General features: G+C 45.2%; 7 protein-coding genes across 7 annotated transcripts; all 7 read left to right on the top strand.

The window, feature by feature from the left end:
* Positions 1–266: 266 nt before the first annotated feature.
* On the top strand, positions 267–1,980 carry JR316_0002672 (uncharacterized protein; the record flags this gene model as incomplete). The annotated part of the gene is made up of 4 exons (XM_047888459.1): positions 267–326; positions 379–692; positions 744–1,605; positions 1,669–1,980. The coding sequence occupies 4 exons, from the start codon at positions 267–269 to the stop codon at positions 1,978–1,980; spliced, it is 1,548 nt and encodes a 515-aa protein (XP_047753382.1).
* A 773-nt stretch (positions 1,981–2,753) lies between these two features.
* On the top strand, positions 2,754–6,952 carry JR316_0002671 (Putative protein YbiU; the record flags this gene model as incomplete). The annotated part of the gene is made up of 19 exons (XM_047888458.1): positions 2,754–2,984; positions 3,049–3,093; positions 3,144–3,203; positions 3,263–3,379; positions 3,437–3,515; positions 3,567–3,710; positions 3,773–3,922; positions 3,987–4,064; positions 4,118–4,161; positions 4,222–4,268; positions 4,319–4,564; positions 4,612–4,678; positions 5,192–5,422; positions 5,470–5,644; positions 5,707–6,076; positions 6,130–6,449; positions 6,518–6,614; positions 6,671–6,724; positions 6,787–6,952. The coding sequence occupies 19 exons, from the start codon at positions 2,754–2,756 to the stop codon at positions 6,950–6,952; spliced, it is 2,721 nt and encodes a 906-aa protein (XP_047753381.1).
* A 728-nt stretch (positions 6,953–7,680) lies between these two features.
* On the top strand, positions 7,681–8,497 carry JR316_0002670 (uncharacterized protein; the record flags this gene model as incomplete). The annotated part of the gene is made up of 3 exons (XM_047888457.1): positions 7,681–7,755; positions 7,815–8,002; positions 8,059–8,497. 3 exons carry the CDS (start codon positions 7,681–7,683, stop codon positions 8,495–8,497), a joined length of 702 nt encoding a protein of 233 aa, XP_047753380.1.
* A 937-nt stretch (positions 8,498–9,434) lies between these two features.
* JR316_0002669 (uncharacterized protein) lies at positions 9,435–9,884 on the top strand (the record flags this gene model as incomplete). The annotated part of the gene is made up of 2 exons (XM_047888456.1): positions 9,435–9,801; positions 9,856–9,884. The coding sequence occupies 2 exons, from the start codon at positions 9,435–9,437 to the stop codon at positions 9,882–9,884; spliced, it is 396 nt and encodes a 131-aa protein (XP_047753379.1).
* Positions 9,885–11,224: 1,340 nt separating this feature from the next.
* Positions 11,225–11,989, top strand: JR316_0002668 (uncharacterized protein; the record flags this gene model as incomplete). The annotated part of the gene is made up of 2 exons (XM_047888455.1): positions 11,225–11,490; positions 11,551–11,989. The coding sequence occupies 2 exons, from the start codon at positions 11,225–11,227 to the stop codon at positions 11,987–11,989; spliced, it is 705 nt and encodes a 234-aa protein (XP_047753378.1).
* A 285-nt stretch (positions 11,990–12,274) lies between these two features.
* Positions 12,275–13,711, top strand: JR316_0002667 (uncharacterized protein; the record flags this gene model as incomplete). Its single annotated transcript, XM_047888454.1, has 1 exon — positions 12,275–13,711. The coding sequence occupies one exon, from the start codon at positions 12,275–12,277 to the stop codon at positions 13,709–13,711; it is 1,437 nt and encodes a 478-aa protein (XP_047753377.1).
* A 528-nt stretch (positions 13,712–14,239) lies between these two features.
* On the top strand, positions 14,240–16,630 carry JR316_0002666 (uncharacterized protein; the record flags this gene model as incomplete). Its single annotated transcript, XM_047888453.1, has 5 exons — positions 14,240–14,350; positions 14,406–14,576; positions 14,639–15,992; positions 16,060–16,474; positions 16,552–16,630. 5 exons carry the CDS (start codon positions 14,240–14,242, stop codon positions 16,628–16,630), a joined length of 2,130 nt encoding a protein of 709 aa, XP_047753376.1.
* Positions 16,631–16,738: the final 108 nt, after the last annotated feature.

Raw genomic sequence — 16,738 nt, 5'->3', positions numbered from 1 at the left:
AGGCAACGGATTGCAAATCAGCCAGGTGGGCGGTCCGTCTGGTAAACTCGTCGCTCAAGTAACTGGGATTATCCGCACAGCCGTTCATTTTCATTAACCTTATGATGTACTCAGCATCGCAAATTCGTGTACGGGTACTTGGAAAGCGACTCATTCAGTGGGAAGACAGGGCCGATGCGTGGGACACCGAAATTGCGTGAAGTATAACAATCTCCTGAACGAGGCAAGCTTGTGTTTTCCGTACTACCTACGTCCCTATACCACGTATGACACCCATCCGAATCCAGGATCTAGCTCTGGAGCTTGTCCAGGAGATTGTACTCTACGTGAGTAGTTACTCCACCAAAGTATCCGATGGTCTGACGAAGTGATGTTAAGGTCAGCCAGGATTGGGACAAATCGTTTTCCAGAGAAGAGCTTGGCCGGCTGAGGCTAGTATCGCGGCCTTTCAAAGCTGTGGTCGATCCACTACTCTTCTCTGAGGTCAGATTCGACTTTATTAGGCGCCCGGTGGTCGGGGTTCTTCAACAACTCAACGATTTGGCATTCCATATGACCTCGGTCAACCGACATATCAAAACCCTCAAGATTGAGTCAACAGAGATACACTTATCCGGGCCCATTGCACATGGCAAATACGGTTTTTTGTTGATGAATGCCCTGAAATCTTTGGTCAATGTTCGCTCTATCTAGTATGTGACTTGCATCAATGACATACACCAAGGAAACTAACCTTTCACCAGCTGGACGTTGGACCGATTTGAGGGAATATACACCGTATTGGACGGCATTGTGGACTTACCTCTCCTTGAAGATATACGCTTCGAGTTTTCAACACTTCCTCTATTATGGCAAACAACTGACATGATAAACCTCCGACGATTTGCTCACCTTAACTCGGTGGGCTTCCGATGTCGCAATGCTTCCGCCCCATTGGCAGCAAGCTTCATACAGCAGCTACGCCTAATCAGTTCGTATAAACAAACACTACAAAGTTTGGAAATAGATTTCTCCGACGTGGTTGAAGGAAACCTTCTTGGATCAGACGAAGTCTACCCAAAACATTCCATTCTCCACGAATTAGTCAGGAGCATTCCCCAGGGTACTACCCTGAGGCTAAAACATCTGCGGGTGTCCGGTTGGAATTTTTTACTGGACTCAAGCACTGTACCACACCTACGCTGCCTTTCCTCTCTTAATATCGCTTCAATGGAGGATACTAGCTCTGATCATCAGATGCATATTTGGCACGGGATGATTAAAGCCGGCATTCAACTTCAAAAGATTATCACGGCAGCGATCAGTAAACCATTAATTCGCTACCTTGCCTCTTACACGGGGCTCGTTGAACTGAAATTTGCGTATCGCATGACCAATTTTGAATTCACCGACGACTCAGATTCGTCGGACGCCCTCACTGCCGAGTTGTGTCACTCTGCTCTCCCTGTTCACAAAAAGACTTTGAAAATATTCGAGATGCTCGATAGATCCGACAAGAGTCGCTGCATTACTCTTGACACCATTTCTGCCATTCGAACGTACGAGCGACTGGAATCTCTCACAATTACTGTTAGGGTCGAAGAGCTTGATTATCCGGAAAACATAGTGAGTGCATTTCTTGTATTCAAGTGGAAAGTGGTTTCCTGGAATCCTTTTCAATGTATCCAGAAACAAATCATCATTATGGCCCTCGAGATTCCGCATCTAAGGATTCTAGACATAGACTACTCTCGACCGCGTGTGATCGGACATCGATGTCAATGTGGCAACGCACGCAGAATAAGACAAACAAACGACAAGTTTGAGGCCATTATCACATCTATCGACGTGCTAAGGCAGTTCACTCGAAGCTTGGGATCAACTCAGATCATTTTTAATCGTAAGCGTTATATCGCAAAGGTTGTCGAGAACGGTAGGGTACAATTTCAACCGGAAAGCCGGTTGGCGCGCTCTGGGAAGTGGGTGAGTATCGAGGAATAGTATTTGTTGGTAGTATGGGAATACAAATATGAAGGCCACGACTCTGAATACTTCAGTGACAGCAGACATGGACTCAGAGTAAGTTGCCACTGCATAAGCAAGGTCGCTCCAATGAAGACTTCCTCCACAATCAATTTCAACGTCATGGTAATTGGACAGAGAAATTGAGGTTGTTGACCTAGTCCGGGATTCATAACTGACATTAAGGCCATGTGAAGTAGCCTGACTAATAGGTGATAAACAGCACATACAGCATAGTATAAACTGGGAACAGGCACCCGACCAAGATCAAAGAGGGTATTGCAACGGTTGTCCCATCGGACAAAAATAGTGCATAACTTTTCAAGTGGCGTTTCGGCACCGTTGGACATATGACCTCTGATGCATGATGACCTCTCCGGACTCCGCCTATGGGGCAGACGCACCGCGCAGACGTTCCCCACCCTAAGAAAACAGACATTCCATCCACTACCACACATCAACACAATCATTCAACAAAATTAGACTTGCTCTCTTTTCACCTTTAAACAACATGTTCAACCTTGGAGTCGACGCGCAATCTGCAATCGATGCTTACCAGATGTGCAGATTTGCGAACATAATTAGTGGGAACTCAGAGTGAGCTTCAAATTTAAATATAGCGAGATTTCCAAAATTCCAGGACTTTCGGACAAAGTTGTACTGTATATATATTGCGTTTAATCTCACCTTTTACTCTCCTTCCTTCTTCCTCCTGTACACAGGTCTGACTTACTTTGACCCATTTGACAACCATGTCAATTGGCCCCAATGAAATGCTACCTCATTACAATGAAGACAATGTAGAGGCTATTCCTCTCATCGATTCCCACACCGATGAAGTTCTCACGGAAAGGCCGATATCTAAGTCAGAGGAACGTGTAGGTCGGATTCAATTTCTGGCTCTGTGCTTTTCTCTTTTTATGGTCGGGTGGAATGATGGATCGATTGGACCGTTGCTTCCTCGAATTATGCAAGTTTACAATGTTTGTCCACTTCTGAATAATTTCGGATTCATATCGCCACGATGACTTAAAGTTAAATTCACAGGTTAGCTACGGTCATTTGTCTTTTATTTTTGTGGTCAATTGCGTGGTAGGACATTTCTTCTTAAAACTGTATTTTTGCTATCTCAATTGTTAAAGGGTGTAGTACTTGGGGCGCTAGCAAACATGCCATTAAGTGATAGGTTTGGCTACGGCAAAGTAATTGGCTCGTTGGAGTTTTCTGTACCAGCGCATCTAATATTGTATACCCTTCACAGATAATCGTTCTTGGATCTTTTTTTCAATCAATAACCTTTCTGACACAATCCATCGCCCTTTCATTTCCTATCTTCGTATTGTGCTTTTTCATTTCAGGGATTGGTATTGCAATACAAGCGAGTGCTGTCAACTATTCCATGTCTAGTACATTAATTATATCTGCCTTCCAATAGGATGCTCAGTGCAATGGATACATTGCGTTGGTCAAGCACGAAGGGGAGCTCAAAATGGGATTTCTGCAAGCAGCATATGGTAATCTTTTTGCCATTTAATCTCACCTACTTAAAATCAACTTGTTAATAGGTCTCGGAGCCCTCATAGCACCTCTTTCTGCAACACGATTCTCACAGATGACCCACTGGACATTTCATTACCTTGTCTCGTTTCTTTTTTCAGCTTTAAACATGATTTTTCTTTCCGTCATTTTTCGGTTTAGAGAACAAGATGGTGCGTATTTCTTTGATAAACTACAGCATCTACCTTTTATAGTCATATATAATACATGGTAGATTGCTTGCGTGAATCTGGAGAAGTTGTCCCAGAAACTGTGAAAACAGATAACGGCAGTACCAAATACGCTCAGATGCTACGGCTTAGGGCGGTTCATCTTCTGGCATTGTACCTCATTTTGTATATTGGAGTCGAGGTTACTATCGGTGGTCAGTAGTTTGTATCACATCATACATTGTGTTTCATGCTAATAAAGGATTTGAATGATTGTAGGATGGATTGTAACGTATATGATTGATGTTCGTGGAGGCACACCTTCTTCTGGTTATGTTGCCACAGGCTTCTTTGGAGGTGAATACATAGCCTATGAAAAATTCTCGGACCTAAAGCATGACTTTTTTCAGGTCTTACAATAGGGCGAATTGCATTGATAGGGGTCAATCATAAGGCAAGTATTTTGTTTCGACAGATTTCTGTCATTTGGTCTGAGCAGAATATAACCTTGAAGCTTGGCGAGGTTCGCGCAATATACATTTACACGACGGTGGTCATCGTGTAAGCTAAATTCCCTTGATACATAACTTTGCTAACGTGCTTCTTTGTAGATTTCAACTTGTTGTCTGGCTCATTCCTTCTATAATCACGGACTCCATAGCTGTCTGCCTGATTGGGGTATTCCTCGGCCCCCTGTATCCCATTGTGATGAGGCATGCAGCATACATCATTCCCAGAGCGCTGGTTACTGGATCAATAGGATGGATAGCCGCCTGCGGGGCAGCTGGAAGTGCGCTTCTTCCTTTCCTAACTGGAAAGCTTGCAGAAAATTTTGGAATTGCCAGTATAGAGCCATTGTAAGTAGCTTCAAAAAAGTAAGAGACATAAACTAATGTCTCTTCAGTTTGTTAGTCATGATGATCCTCATGGGTATGGTTTGGTCGGTTGTACCTACCCGCCCAGGTGGAGATGTTTGACCTCAGAGATATTTGCAACGTACCAATTACATAAGGACAACCCAAACAATGCTCCTTTCTGCGATTTAAGGCTTATCCTATTCCCTACTTTGTCGTCAAGATTGTATCCGTATATAGCAAGGCTTTAGCGCCCGAGCCAAGGACATCGGAAATTTCTCGGAACATTATGTCAATCCTTCATGACCGACTGATCTCGGTTCCCGGTGTGGCGCATATCCATGTTTTCAGATGACGATAAGATTTATTTAATAATATTACAGATTCTACGATTGTCTTCGTCCTCAATCAAGTAAGTCTGGTGATCATGATATTTGGACAAATAGATCATCGGTACCGGGTTCCAGCAGGTCCCGAGTGAATATATTATGATCAGTGAGATCCAATAGTCACCCCCACATTACTTCATTGCTGTTAAGCAGTTTTTCTGCGCGAGTAACCGCAACCGCAATGCATCGTCCAGGCATGTTATTCGCGACACGTACTTCGGTACTAACTGGCTTCACAAAGGCCGAGAAAAAATTCATGATGACCGCTGCTGCCAGCACTAGAGCTCCCAAAGCGGAGGGTTCTATAGCAGATATCTTCACCTCGCTCACAGGAGAGGAGCACAACGCGCTTCCCCAACGATTCTCTCAGTTGAAAAAAGAGTTATGGAAAGATAGTTTGATTGAAAGCTGGAAAGGGGTGCTCGGATCTCTTCCCCAACACATTAAGGAGATTGAAGAGAAGGGCTCCGAGGTGCGATTATTTTACTTGCAGAAGTGATGACTCTAACCGCATTCAAGATTATTCCCAAGATAAATTACGCTGATCTGGAACGTGGTCTGTCCAAAGAGCAAATTGACAACATTAAAAAAGTCGGTGTTGTAATTGTGAAAGGGGGAGTCCCATCCGATCAGGCTCTTCGTTGGAAGCAAAATATCAAAGACTATGCTGCAACGAATGGCGATCGAGTAACTGGTAACTACGTCGAATAACAATCCTGCGATTTATTTTCACTCGCGATTTATCTTTATTATCAGGTTTCCCTTCCGACAACATTCAAGTCTTTGAGATATATAACTCCGTGGCTCAAACACAGGCACGTACTCATCCTGCACTCATTAAGACACAGAAATTCCTTCTGTCGCTTTGGCATACATCCGATCCACAAACCGAAGTTAGCTTAAACACACCCATATCATATTTTGACCGCTTACGCATTCGGCAACCTGGTGACGCTAAATTCACACTGGGTCCGCATATTGATGGTGGATCTGTAGAGCGCTGGGAGGATTTAGGTCTGAGGAAAGTCTTTGGGAAGATACTTGAGGGCGGGGAAGCGTGGAAAGCACACGACCCATTTGATGTAACACCGAGGATAGGAGCTAAACAGGACATGTATCATGCTCCGTGTGTCATGCTTCTTCTCCACTTTCCCGTTAGGTTGCTAAAGTGTCTCACAGAAACGCGTGTTCAATCTTCCGTGCATGGCAAGGGTGGACTTCGCTCTCTAGCACGGGGCCCGGCGAAGGGACGCTGCGTGTTCTCCCAATGCTCTCACTGGCATCGGCATATACTATTTTACGCCCTTTTTTCCGGCCTTTGAACCCAAGCTCGCCCTCTCTACATTTTGATGATTGGGTCCCTGATTTGGAGAACCCGACATTCCCGGGGAGTAGTATTGGAAAGACACAGGAGTTGAACGAGAAAACACATCCGCACTTGCAGCTCGGGAAGACGATGGTTTCAATTCCAAGAGTCGAGCCTGGGGATCAGGTATACTGTGAGCCATTTAACACATATTTCTTCATAAAATACCAATGATACGATTTGTGAGCTTGGATTGCACAGGGCACTGCGACGTGGTCCATGCTGTTGAGGGCCAGCACGGAGGGCTAGGAGACTCGTCTGTATTTTACATCCCCGCTGTCCCTCTAACTGTACATAAGTAAGCGGATATGATTTGGGCTTCACATTTCTTACTGATGGTGCATTTTCAATCAGCGCGAGTTATCTTCGCGATCAAAGGTTGAATTTCCTAGCTGGCCTACCTCCTCCGTGAGTACAAGAACATCATGGAACACAGTACTTCTCACATTAATTGTCTTCATTGTGGTCAGGGACTTTCCGGGGGGACAAGGGGAGTCCCAATTTGTTGGAAGAGCTTCCGCTGCAGATATTCCCTCCAATGACGAAGCGAGGCGCCTGTATGGGATGCAGGCAGTTGTTCCTAAAGAGGGTTTGAGCAAGGATCTTGCTGAGAAAGTTAACATGTTTTTCTCATAAATAGCTGTGGTCTCTTACAACTACATCTGTGACTCATATACATATACGCAAATTGACCCCATTACCGAGACGTGGCCTAACATGCCGTCATGGACGTGCGGTATAAGCGCCAACGATGCATAACTCGTGGTTATAAAGTTAGACACGATATTTGTATTCTTGGAGAATCATTTTTGGAATCAAGGTGGCATAGGCCTTGAGGCACATTGTTCTCGTTGGTTCGAATAGGAGTCTGTGGAGGCATTCGGCGTTAAGGTGTGGCGCTACTCTAGAGTCGTTGGCTGTAAGTAACATCCGAAGGCACGTTTTTCTACTACGCCTTATTGTCGGCTATCCGGTATCCATTTTGTATGGTTTTCAGGATCTACCAGTGACATGAAAACTATGTCATCCCACTGGCTATGCAGCAGTCGTTCCATCATAGCACTAGAATGTGTGGTCTTCAAATTACTAGTCAAACCAACGGAGGCATTTTGCTATGCCGCTCTGCTACTGGCGACTTCATCCTATTTGATAAGTATATTGCCCTCGTTGCTGACTATAGATTATCGATTTCCTTTTCGTGGTTCCTTTGTTCTTAAGCGCTCAAAGAATTCTGTCTCAGAATAGCGTACAAGTACCCGTGGAAATTCTTTGATCGTTTAAATACGCTCATGAATCAGGATATGATTCGTTCACATCTTTTTGCCAATCCGATTCCATCATCCAAGTTACCTGCTTCACTAGTCATGTCCAACCCTACATCGACGCCTCTCGCTCCCCACCCAGAATACTATATAAACGGGGGAGATTTGTATCTTGTTGTACGTCGCTAAACTTACTTTATTTTCACTCGAGATTGTAGCAACTAATTCTGAGTTAGGCTGGAAATACGCAATATCGGGTTCATTCGTATTTCTTCGAACGCGATTCTGAATATTTCAGAAAGAAGCTCAATTCGCACGCCCCGCTGAGTGCCCCCCGCCTGGGCTCCAGCGATGCCAACGCCATTATAATCAAGCGCGCAGGCCCGAACGAATTTGAAAAACTTTTATGGGTTTTCTATAACCCGTAAGCCTTTGCTTCCGCTCGTCTGTTGCGCCTGGCACTTACAACCATTTTATAAGGAAATATTCCTTATACGAGGCTACCGCGTCCGAATGGATCACCATCCTGAAGCTAGCCTGTGATTATCGATTCAACGAAGTCAAGCTCCTGGCTATTCGTGGCTTGGAGATGAGTAACCTTACCACTGTCCAGCGTATCCAGATCTATGAGCTCTATCATGTGGAGCGCCAGTATTTGGTTCCTTTATATGATGTACTGTGCCGACGGGAGGAGTGTCTAACCGAAGAAGAAGCCAAAGAGCTCGGCTTACCGACTACGCTCTTGATTTTTCGTATAAGGGAGATCCTTCGCTCGCAATCTGGGGATGGATCGGATAAAAGCCCCCTTCCGGCGAGTTTGGACGACGTTTATATTACGAGAACTATTTGTTCATCTCTTGGTGTTGATCCACAGAGCCTACCAGGTGCTGGTTCGTTGGTAATTTCTCTTGTACCATAATTGAATCGCGTGTGGCTTATTTTATTTTTTCATTTTCTCCTCTATCAACACTGTCATTTAGTCAAGAATATGGGCGCCGCTCCGGGATCTCCAATCAAGCCGCAGCTTTCCCCGAAGGATGACAATATCTCAGGACAGCCGCCCAATAAACCTGTCAACTAATAGGCAGGGTATGGTTCTGGACCACATCATTTGTTCTCCAGGACCTGAAGGATGTAGGTTTGCACCGGTCGGTAAAAGATTACTCTCTATAAATTTGACGTTTGGTTGATTATTTTCTTGACAGGCGCCCAAAAGAACGATGTCACTGACGAGAAAGATTCTTGGAGGCTTGAAGATTGGGAAGAAGGCTTAGTCGATACTGGCCATTTGTCTCAATCAAACCCATTTTATTTTGTCTCTATAAGGTTTTCGGGCTCTGTTCGGTTGTCAAACTATTGCTCTAGATGTTTTTTGGATCATGTTCTCTCTTCCAGTTTAGACAAATATATTGAAGGCTTTTCTCGAGCTGCAATGTCAAACTATGATTACCTAGAATCTTCAAGTCCATTTCCCTCGTCATTTACTTGTGGCAATCAAACGCGACGTGTGTCATCCACACTCAGATTCTCAAATGGCCCCAGTGGCCCCCGCCGGAACTTACCGAGTGACTGCCAGTATTGCCGAGACGGCCAAAGATGAGTTCACTTCTGAATCTGAAGTCACCATTACTAATCTCATGCTTGATTGTCAGTCGGAACAGCAAGTTAAAATTCGTTGTTGGGTACTCGATAAAAATGTTCCTCGCTGTGAAGTTTGTCGTCTCTTCTCAAGTGAGTGGGTAAGCTTCTATGGGTTCCCGACCGGCCCGATCGGCTGGTTCAAATTTGCCAAGCGCAACGAGCATGAGCACTCAGCACTACCAAAGTTTACATAATCCTTCAGGACACAGTCCACCATGTTCTCCAGCCCGTACGCGCTGCATATCCTCTATGGCCTTGCTGTAACCTCTATATCTATGAACCTAGTCAGTCTCCGCCGCTCAGCAGAGGATGAAAGGTATCGCATTGAGGCACAACTCTCCATACTCGATTCGATCCGCAAGCAGCTCAAGGACACAACGATGCCGCTTTCGACCGACGAACTAGCAAGATTAAGGCGGTTAGCAGAATCTTCCAAGATCCCTGCTGAGAAATCAAATTTAAATCTCAATGTATCGGAGAACCTAGCCACCACAGATGTTTCGTGGAGTGCCATTTTCCGCGGTAAGGGGCCTGCATTGTCGGAAGAGACTAGCAAGTGGGAGAAGCAGGATATGGAATCTAGTGAGTATTTAAGCGCCTTTATCTGCTTTTTTCGCTTCTCTAACTTTTATACAGTCCGAAAAGAGTTTGAAAAGGATTCATAACGATAATGTTTCCTCTTCGAGGACAAACTCGACCCATGATGCATGAAGCTTCAGAGCTTAACGACGTGACCCTTCTTTGTTGCTCGACTATCTCACGCCAACCAAGAAAACGGACACGCTTCTCAGTATTATCCATTTTCTTTGGTCAAACAAAATTCTGAATCCTCATTGTTAATTTTTATGATTTTAAAGAGATTTTCTCTGGTATTATACAGTGCTCTGACAAGACGATCACGGCTTGAGGCAACAGAACCAACATTTGCCAGAATATTTCGCAACCTGACCTTTTCCGCAATCTGGCCTAGATGAGAAGCACGCTCGCGTGCATTCCAAAGGATGGTCGGGCTGGCAGCAGCCCCATCATCCTATACATCCCGAGGGAGACTCTCCTCTGGGGCAATTAAACTTAGTCAAGGGGCAGACAGCGGGACAGATTCGTAAATCGTATACAACGTCGTGGAGGTCCTGGGGTGCAGCGTGAACCCCTGCTGAAATGGAGGCGAAGGCTGCTTGCAAAATCTCATATTTATTCAGGCTGACAGAAACATCAGGAAAGAAACATTCGCTGCATTACTCATGACGTTCTGGCGACGAACAGATACCCCGAAGATTCTGTACACCTGGTCTTTTCCATGTTTTTTTACCTGCAATTCAAGGAATTTAGGATGGACTTGTGACATCACCGTTGTTCTGCTATTGCACTAGTAAGCACCAAGTTCGTTCAGTCTACGCTAACATGCTTCCAGAATTGTCATGCCGATCACGGTCAACTAAAAATTTACTGCTGCCCTTTACGACCTCATACAACAAGTTGCAGACTTGATGTACCCTGGCCAAGTTGTCAACGATCTCTTGGAATAAAGGGATTGGTATTAACCATCAACCAATACAGGTCTTCTTTTATCTCCCAGGTGTTCGACTGGTAATGACTGAGAGGCTTCTGTTCAAGGCATTAGGAAGGCCAAAAATATATCGACATCGTAAATCGACATCGTAAATTGACATAGTAAGGTTCACTAGTCCTCAAGATATAAACATCTTTCTAATTACTGCCCTCTGATCCTTGCCATGTATCGTCGACATTATTTCTGCGTACCAGAGCAACTGAGCACAACATTTATTGCGCCGGTGACCTCCTGAGCCTCCTCGCGTGTCCGGCGTTTATCGAAATATGGAATGATCGGAGACCATCAGAGACGATCTAATCTAATCTTCAATTTCATAAATAGGGGCTGGGTTGACTGAGTCTGACTTTCTCCTCTCTGAGTCAAAAGAACCGTAGCTGCCTCTATTCACAATCTCTTCGTCGCCATCCATTAAACTATAGAGCATTTATCGACATGAATCCTCCTGAAACGAGACCAAATATCATCCGGGACGAAGATTTTTATTTACAACACTCAATATTCTTGGTCGAAAACCGACTTTTCAAAGTGCCTATTCTCCATCTGGTCGAGGAGTCGGATGTTTTTCGAACTATGTTTCAACTTCCTCAGGCATCCAACTCTGATACCTTAGTTGATGGAATGACAGATGAAAGGCCAATTGTTTTACAGGGTGTCAAGAGCGATGATTTCAAACAGTTCCTCCGCGTTGTATATGCTAGGTGAGCTTTCATGGAGTCATTTGGTTTCAAAGTTAATCGATACGCTCTTCTGTTACACAGAAGACCGCTGGAATACGATGCCTTGACTCTGGACCAGTGGGGCTCTGTCCTTGAACTATCTTCTAAATGGGACATGGAGGGTATAAGAAAAATGGTCATAAGGAACATGACACCCTTATTGGCCAATGATTCGCATAACCTTGTCGTGTGGGGATCAAAATTTAGCGTCATGGGATGGATATCCGACGGCCTTGTTGCACTTGTCAATCGTCTCGACCCCATGACCGAGACTGATGTTGCAAAAGTTGGATTATCGATCGTCATGAAAATTGCGGCCATCAGAGAAGGTGCTAAAGCTCGAGAGGTCATTGAGTACCAGGGTCTGAACTCGTTTGTCAACCGAAGAACTGTAAAAGAAAAAACCGCTCCAGAGACCGAGGAACAAATCCGAACCATGTTGCTTGCGATCTTGAATGGAAGTTCTGCAAAGCCAAGTTAAAAGTTGTTGGGAAATTGATTCAAGTGACTACTTAGTACTTCAAGTCCTGGTTTTAGGGAGCGATAATAACCAACGAGTAGGCTTGGGATTGGCTCCAACTTAATGAATCATTATAATTTTGATTGTCAAGCGTATGGGCATTTGCAAAGGTGTTTCTGGAAACGTTGAAGTCACTAGACTTCCGGGAGACTCAATTTGGAAGTCCGACGTCGGTACCTTTGTCACCGTCTCGTCGCTGTCTCGTCGTCAGTTGCTCTCACGGTTACCTACAACTATAACCACATCATGACCTCTCCGTTGAGCCACGATGGTCTTCCCCTTGAACTTGTGCTGGCAATCATAGACCGAGTAGAAGACGACGAAGATCTTTTACTTCTTGCCAGAGCATCACGGCTCCTCAATCAATTTTCGCTGGCAGCTTTCTTCGCGCGCAACGATTTTGATCCCGCTCCCAGAAGTCTTCTGTTGGGCACATCCGATGGCTCCATGAAGCATTTGACGGGCCTGGTAGCCTCTCTAAGAACCAATGGCGCGTCACTGGAACATCTTTCCTACGACTTTGGGTTCATTAACCACACCAACCACCTCATCAGAGAGGTCAGATTGCTTAGACAATTTGTGAGCAAGCTCTCGACAGTGGACAGAGTTACCCTCCGTTTGGCAACATATTTTACCGGGGATCCCAATCAATGGAGATCCGAGAGCATCGTTCTCCTTCGTACGGTCCTTCAGAAGTCGTGTAAGAACATTCACATCACGACATCGCAACTTTCGTCTTTTTATGAAGAGCCAAAAACACTGCGTTCACCCAAGCCCTCGGAATGGCTAAACAACTACTGGCCGGAGGAAGTAGCACCTTTTTTGAAGGAATCCGGTCACTTGAAAACTTGTTTCATTCAAACCTTTCCCACCTTTCTCAGGCCATTCTATTACCATACACTGAAATGCAACGCCTCCACATTGACCGACCTTTCATTCAAAAATATTTTCGGTGGAGGTTCCGACTGGGCAACAATGATTGCAAACATCCACTTCCCTCGTCTCACCCGCCTGGCCATTATATACGGAGTCATCCCCCGCCAGCCCTTGGTCAAATTCCTAACGAAGCATCCAAATATTCAAGAGCTTGAATACCATCGTATTCGATATGACCCTGTCCCGAAACACCCCGCTCGACTAAGCTCTGCTGTCTTCGAGCATCTTCGCTCTCTTGTCACCACCCCAGAACATATTCTCAACTTCTTTCCCTCCATGGAAAAAATGGTAGCTCTCACAAATCTTTCTATCAAAATCGAAGAGAAAGTGACTAGCTTCAGTGCGCTAGAGGGTGCACTAAAATGCCTGGCTGGCTGTGTGAATAAGATTACCCTGACTCTCGAAGTCACCCGCACTGGGCTTGGTTTTGGGGTCTGGCTAAACACTATCATGCGCACAGGATTGAACTCATCAGGAAGACCAGAATGTCGTTTACAGTGCGTGGAGACCCTAGTGATGGACAATGGGGATTGGGGATTCACCGATGACCTTATCCTTTCCCGTCTTCCTTCTTGGATAAGATTGTTCCCCGCTCTGCGAGTTTTAACTCTTAAGAAGGAGGCGAGTTATTCTGCACTTCGGTCACACAGCCAATCGACTCTGGATGGCGCCGACTCTGACTCGGATTCCACTTTGGATAGACTTAAAGACGCCTGTCCAGGAATTTATATTGAATGGGGCCCATAATACGGTTCAACCCAGCAGTTAACAACTTAACATTAATCTTAACTTAACATAGTTTCTCCCTTTTCCATTGGATATTCGTAGGCAATATTTTTCCTTGCTTGGTTTGTAAACCTTTGGAAACGGTTCCTGGCCAATTAATGGATCCGTGTGACCCCTTTTTGAATGCCGAGATGATTGCTCAGTTGGCCGATCCCTTTCTAATTGAAACCATCACCCAATCATCAATTTTGCAGTCCCTCAACTCTTTATATCTAACCTTGCGGTAGCCTCGCGGACTTGAAAATACAGAAGCACAAATGTTTCGTCTACAAAAAATACACAGCAGTTGTGGAGAGGCACTGTCTAATTGGGGCTAGGTATTTAGGAACCGAGGAGAGTATGTGTACAGATTTGTGTCAAATATCACTGCCTTCAGGTTGATTGACATTTCGTTATGTGGTGGTTTGCGGAAGTGATATATGGGATATCCATAGTTGACAATCATCACTTCTTTCTGCGCTTCACGACATCCTCTCCGACTCCTTCAATATGTTCAGAATCACTAGACGCAACTCAGAGTCTGAAATCTATGAGTCCTCAAGGGAGGATAAGAGGGATGAGGCACCCACAACAGGCTTCTCAAGATTCAGCAAAGACGCTGTATGTGTTTAATACCTTTCTTTGTCAAAAATAGTAAATAATAGCTTCCGCTCAGCGCAAGGAGCCCAAAGTTTGGAAGTGTGGTAACCCACAAAATTCTGAATACAAATTCCCTATGCCAGAGCCAAGTGGCGACCACTGGGAAAAGCTTCTGGCGCCACTTTTGAAAAAGGACAAAATCCAATGTGATTCATGGAAAGAGGAAGTACAAAACCTGCTGATCTTCGTGCGTTTTATCCTGCCACCTGTCTGCGATGCAACGAGTTGCTTAATCATAATTCATAATAGGCGGGTCTTTTCTCCGCTGTCGTCACCGCCTTTGTCGTTGAATCTTACAAGAGGCTTCAACCCGACCCGGACAGCGACGTTGTGAACCTCTTATCGCGCATTGCCGCGCGTCTCGATGATCCTGGAAATGTTACTGGGGTAGCGATTCCTACTGTTGCAAATTTTTCTCCTTCACAATCTGCCGTCCGGCTAAACATATTTTGGTTTCTCAGCTTGGTCCTCAGCCTCACTACCGTTCTTCTTGGAATCATATGCCTTCAGTGGCTCAGGGAGCATCAACACTACCAAGGTACCACCCCAAAACAGTCGTACGCCATCTTTCATATGAGGGCAGAAGCCCTCGAGAAATGGCACGTACCGCAGATCTTCACTGCCCTCCCTTTGCTCCTCCAATGCGCTCTCGTTCTTTTTTTCACAGGAATCATAGAGTTCTTGCTATCACTTGGTTCTAACGTCGCGGCACCCGTCATTGTTGTCATTGCTCTCACATTGTTATTTTTGTTAGCGACGACACTTCTCCCGACGCTGCAAGCTTTACCTCTTTACCTTCCTTTGAAACTCCACAAGGAAGGTTCTCCAGCACAGTGTCCCTACAAGTCCCCACAATCGCAAGCTTTCCGTGCAACATCAACGGTGGTCCTTTGGTTATGGTCCAAATTTATGACAGTCATCATCTATCGTCCCATTGCATGGGCAAGGGGACTACTTCGAGGCTATGAGGACGACGATCCCCCAGCTTGGATAATCAATATAGAAGATATTCGTGTTGCCTGGACAAAGAAGTCGTGGATTGAATTTGACCTGGCATGGTTAGATGTACGTGATAACTATCTGACGACTGGCCAGGGTATACATGCAGCCCCTACTTTCCCTTTGCACGTACCTCTTTACGACCTTATTCAAGGTCTATGTACATCCATCCAAGAGCATGGCGTTGAGGATTCAGAAGAGTTCGTCGCCAGGGTGTATCATTGTTTCCAGGAAGTCGCCCAAAACACTCATGACATTCACCACTGGCAATATCCGTACCAGCTTCATCTTCAGGCTCTCGTAAAACGGTTCCTCAAACGCGGTGTATTTGGGTACGTCTCGGATGTCGTTCACGGCGAAGATGTGGATCTTCTGTACGACGAAAATAATTTGGCATTGCTCAATGTTATGATGGCAAACCGTAACTTGGAAGAGATCATACCGAAGCTTGAGCATTTCCATGAACTTCAGCTCCGCGTCTTAGGGTTCATTACACAGTCTCCACGTCGACTCAAAGATGAACCAACTGGTCAAAATTTCCCCTTCGTCCTCAAGTTTGAGCATCCCGGAATGGAACCTGAATGGGACAAAGATGTATTGATAGGTATAGTTACCATCTTGAATTCGTTTCCGTCACGTTTGGCATGAATTGACTTATCTTTAAATAACAGAATTCAGTGAACAGTGGGCAACGACACTGTATTCGTTTTTCAAAGGGTTCGACACCAAGAGCGCTTCCGATTTTATTCTTGAAAGAAGCTTCCACGCTCATAGCATCTCCCGGGACCTTATCTGGGGCGTTCTGGGGCGTCTTAAGTACTCACATGAAGCGGACGTTGACCCCGAAGACGTGTCGGACGTTTTCGTAGCTGTCGCGGAGATGATTGCGACAGGTCTTAGCGCGTTCCTTGAAGACCAGAATACACGACGCCCGGACTTGTTACTCAACGCTGCCAATTGTTTCGTGGGCTATGTGAGTGGGCAGTCTTGGACTCCAAGCGTAGTGTTTGCTGCACTCGCACAGCTGGCGCCTATCAAGGAACGATACACAGACCTTTCGAATGAATTAGAGAAGAAGGGACAAAAGTCAGTTGTTATTTTTGGTTTCTGTATTTGGTCAAGCGCCGTGGTTTCTGATGCGATGTGTGTTATTTCTGATACAGAAAAATTGCATACATCTCCCCTGTGGGCTATAGTGATTCGGACGCCAGTACTGTAGGCAAGGGCAAGGGTGTTGCGTGAGATAAATGAATTGTCTTGCTCGGTCCACGGCATCACAATGTTCTAAAGTGTACTCCATCCCAAATTTTTTGACGTTTGCTCGTAATTATGCGTTTCATCTTCGTTCTG

Source organism: Psilocybe cubensis, chromosome 2 (assembly GCF_017499595.1).
Source record: "Psilocybe cubensis strain MGC-MH-2018 chromosome 2, whole genome shotgun sequence".
NCBI classification, from domain to species: domain Eukaryota; kingdom Fungi; phylum Basidiomycota; class Agaricomycetes; order Agaricales; family Agrocybaceae; genus Psilocybe; species Psilocybe cubensis.
This window is presented reverse-complemented; position numbering and strand designations above follow the sequence as displayed.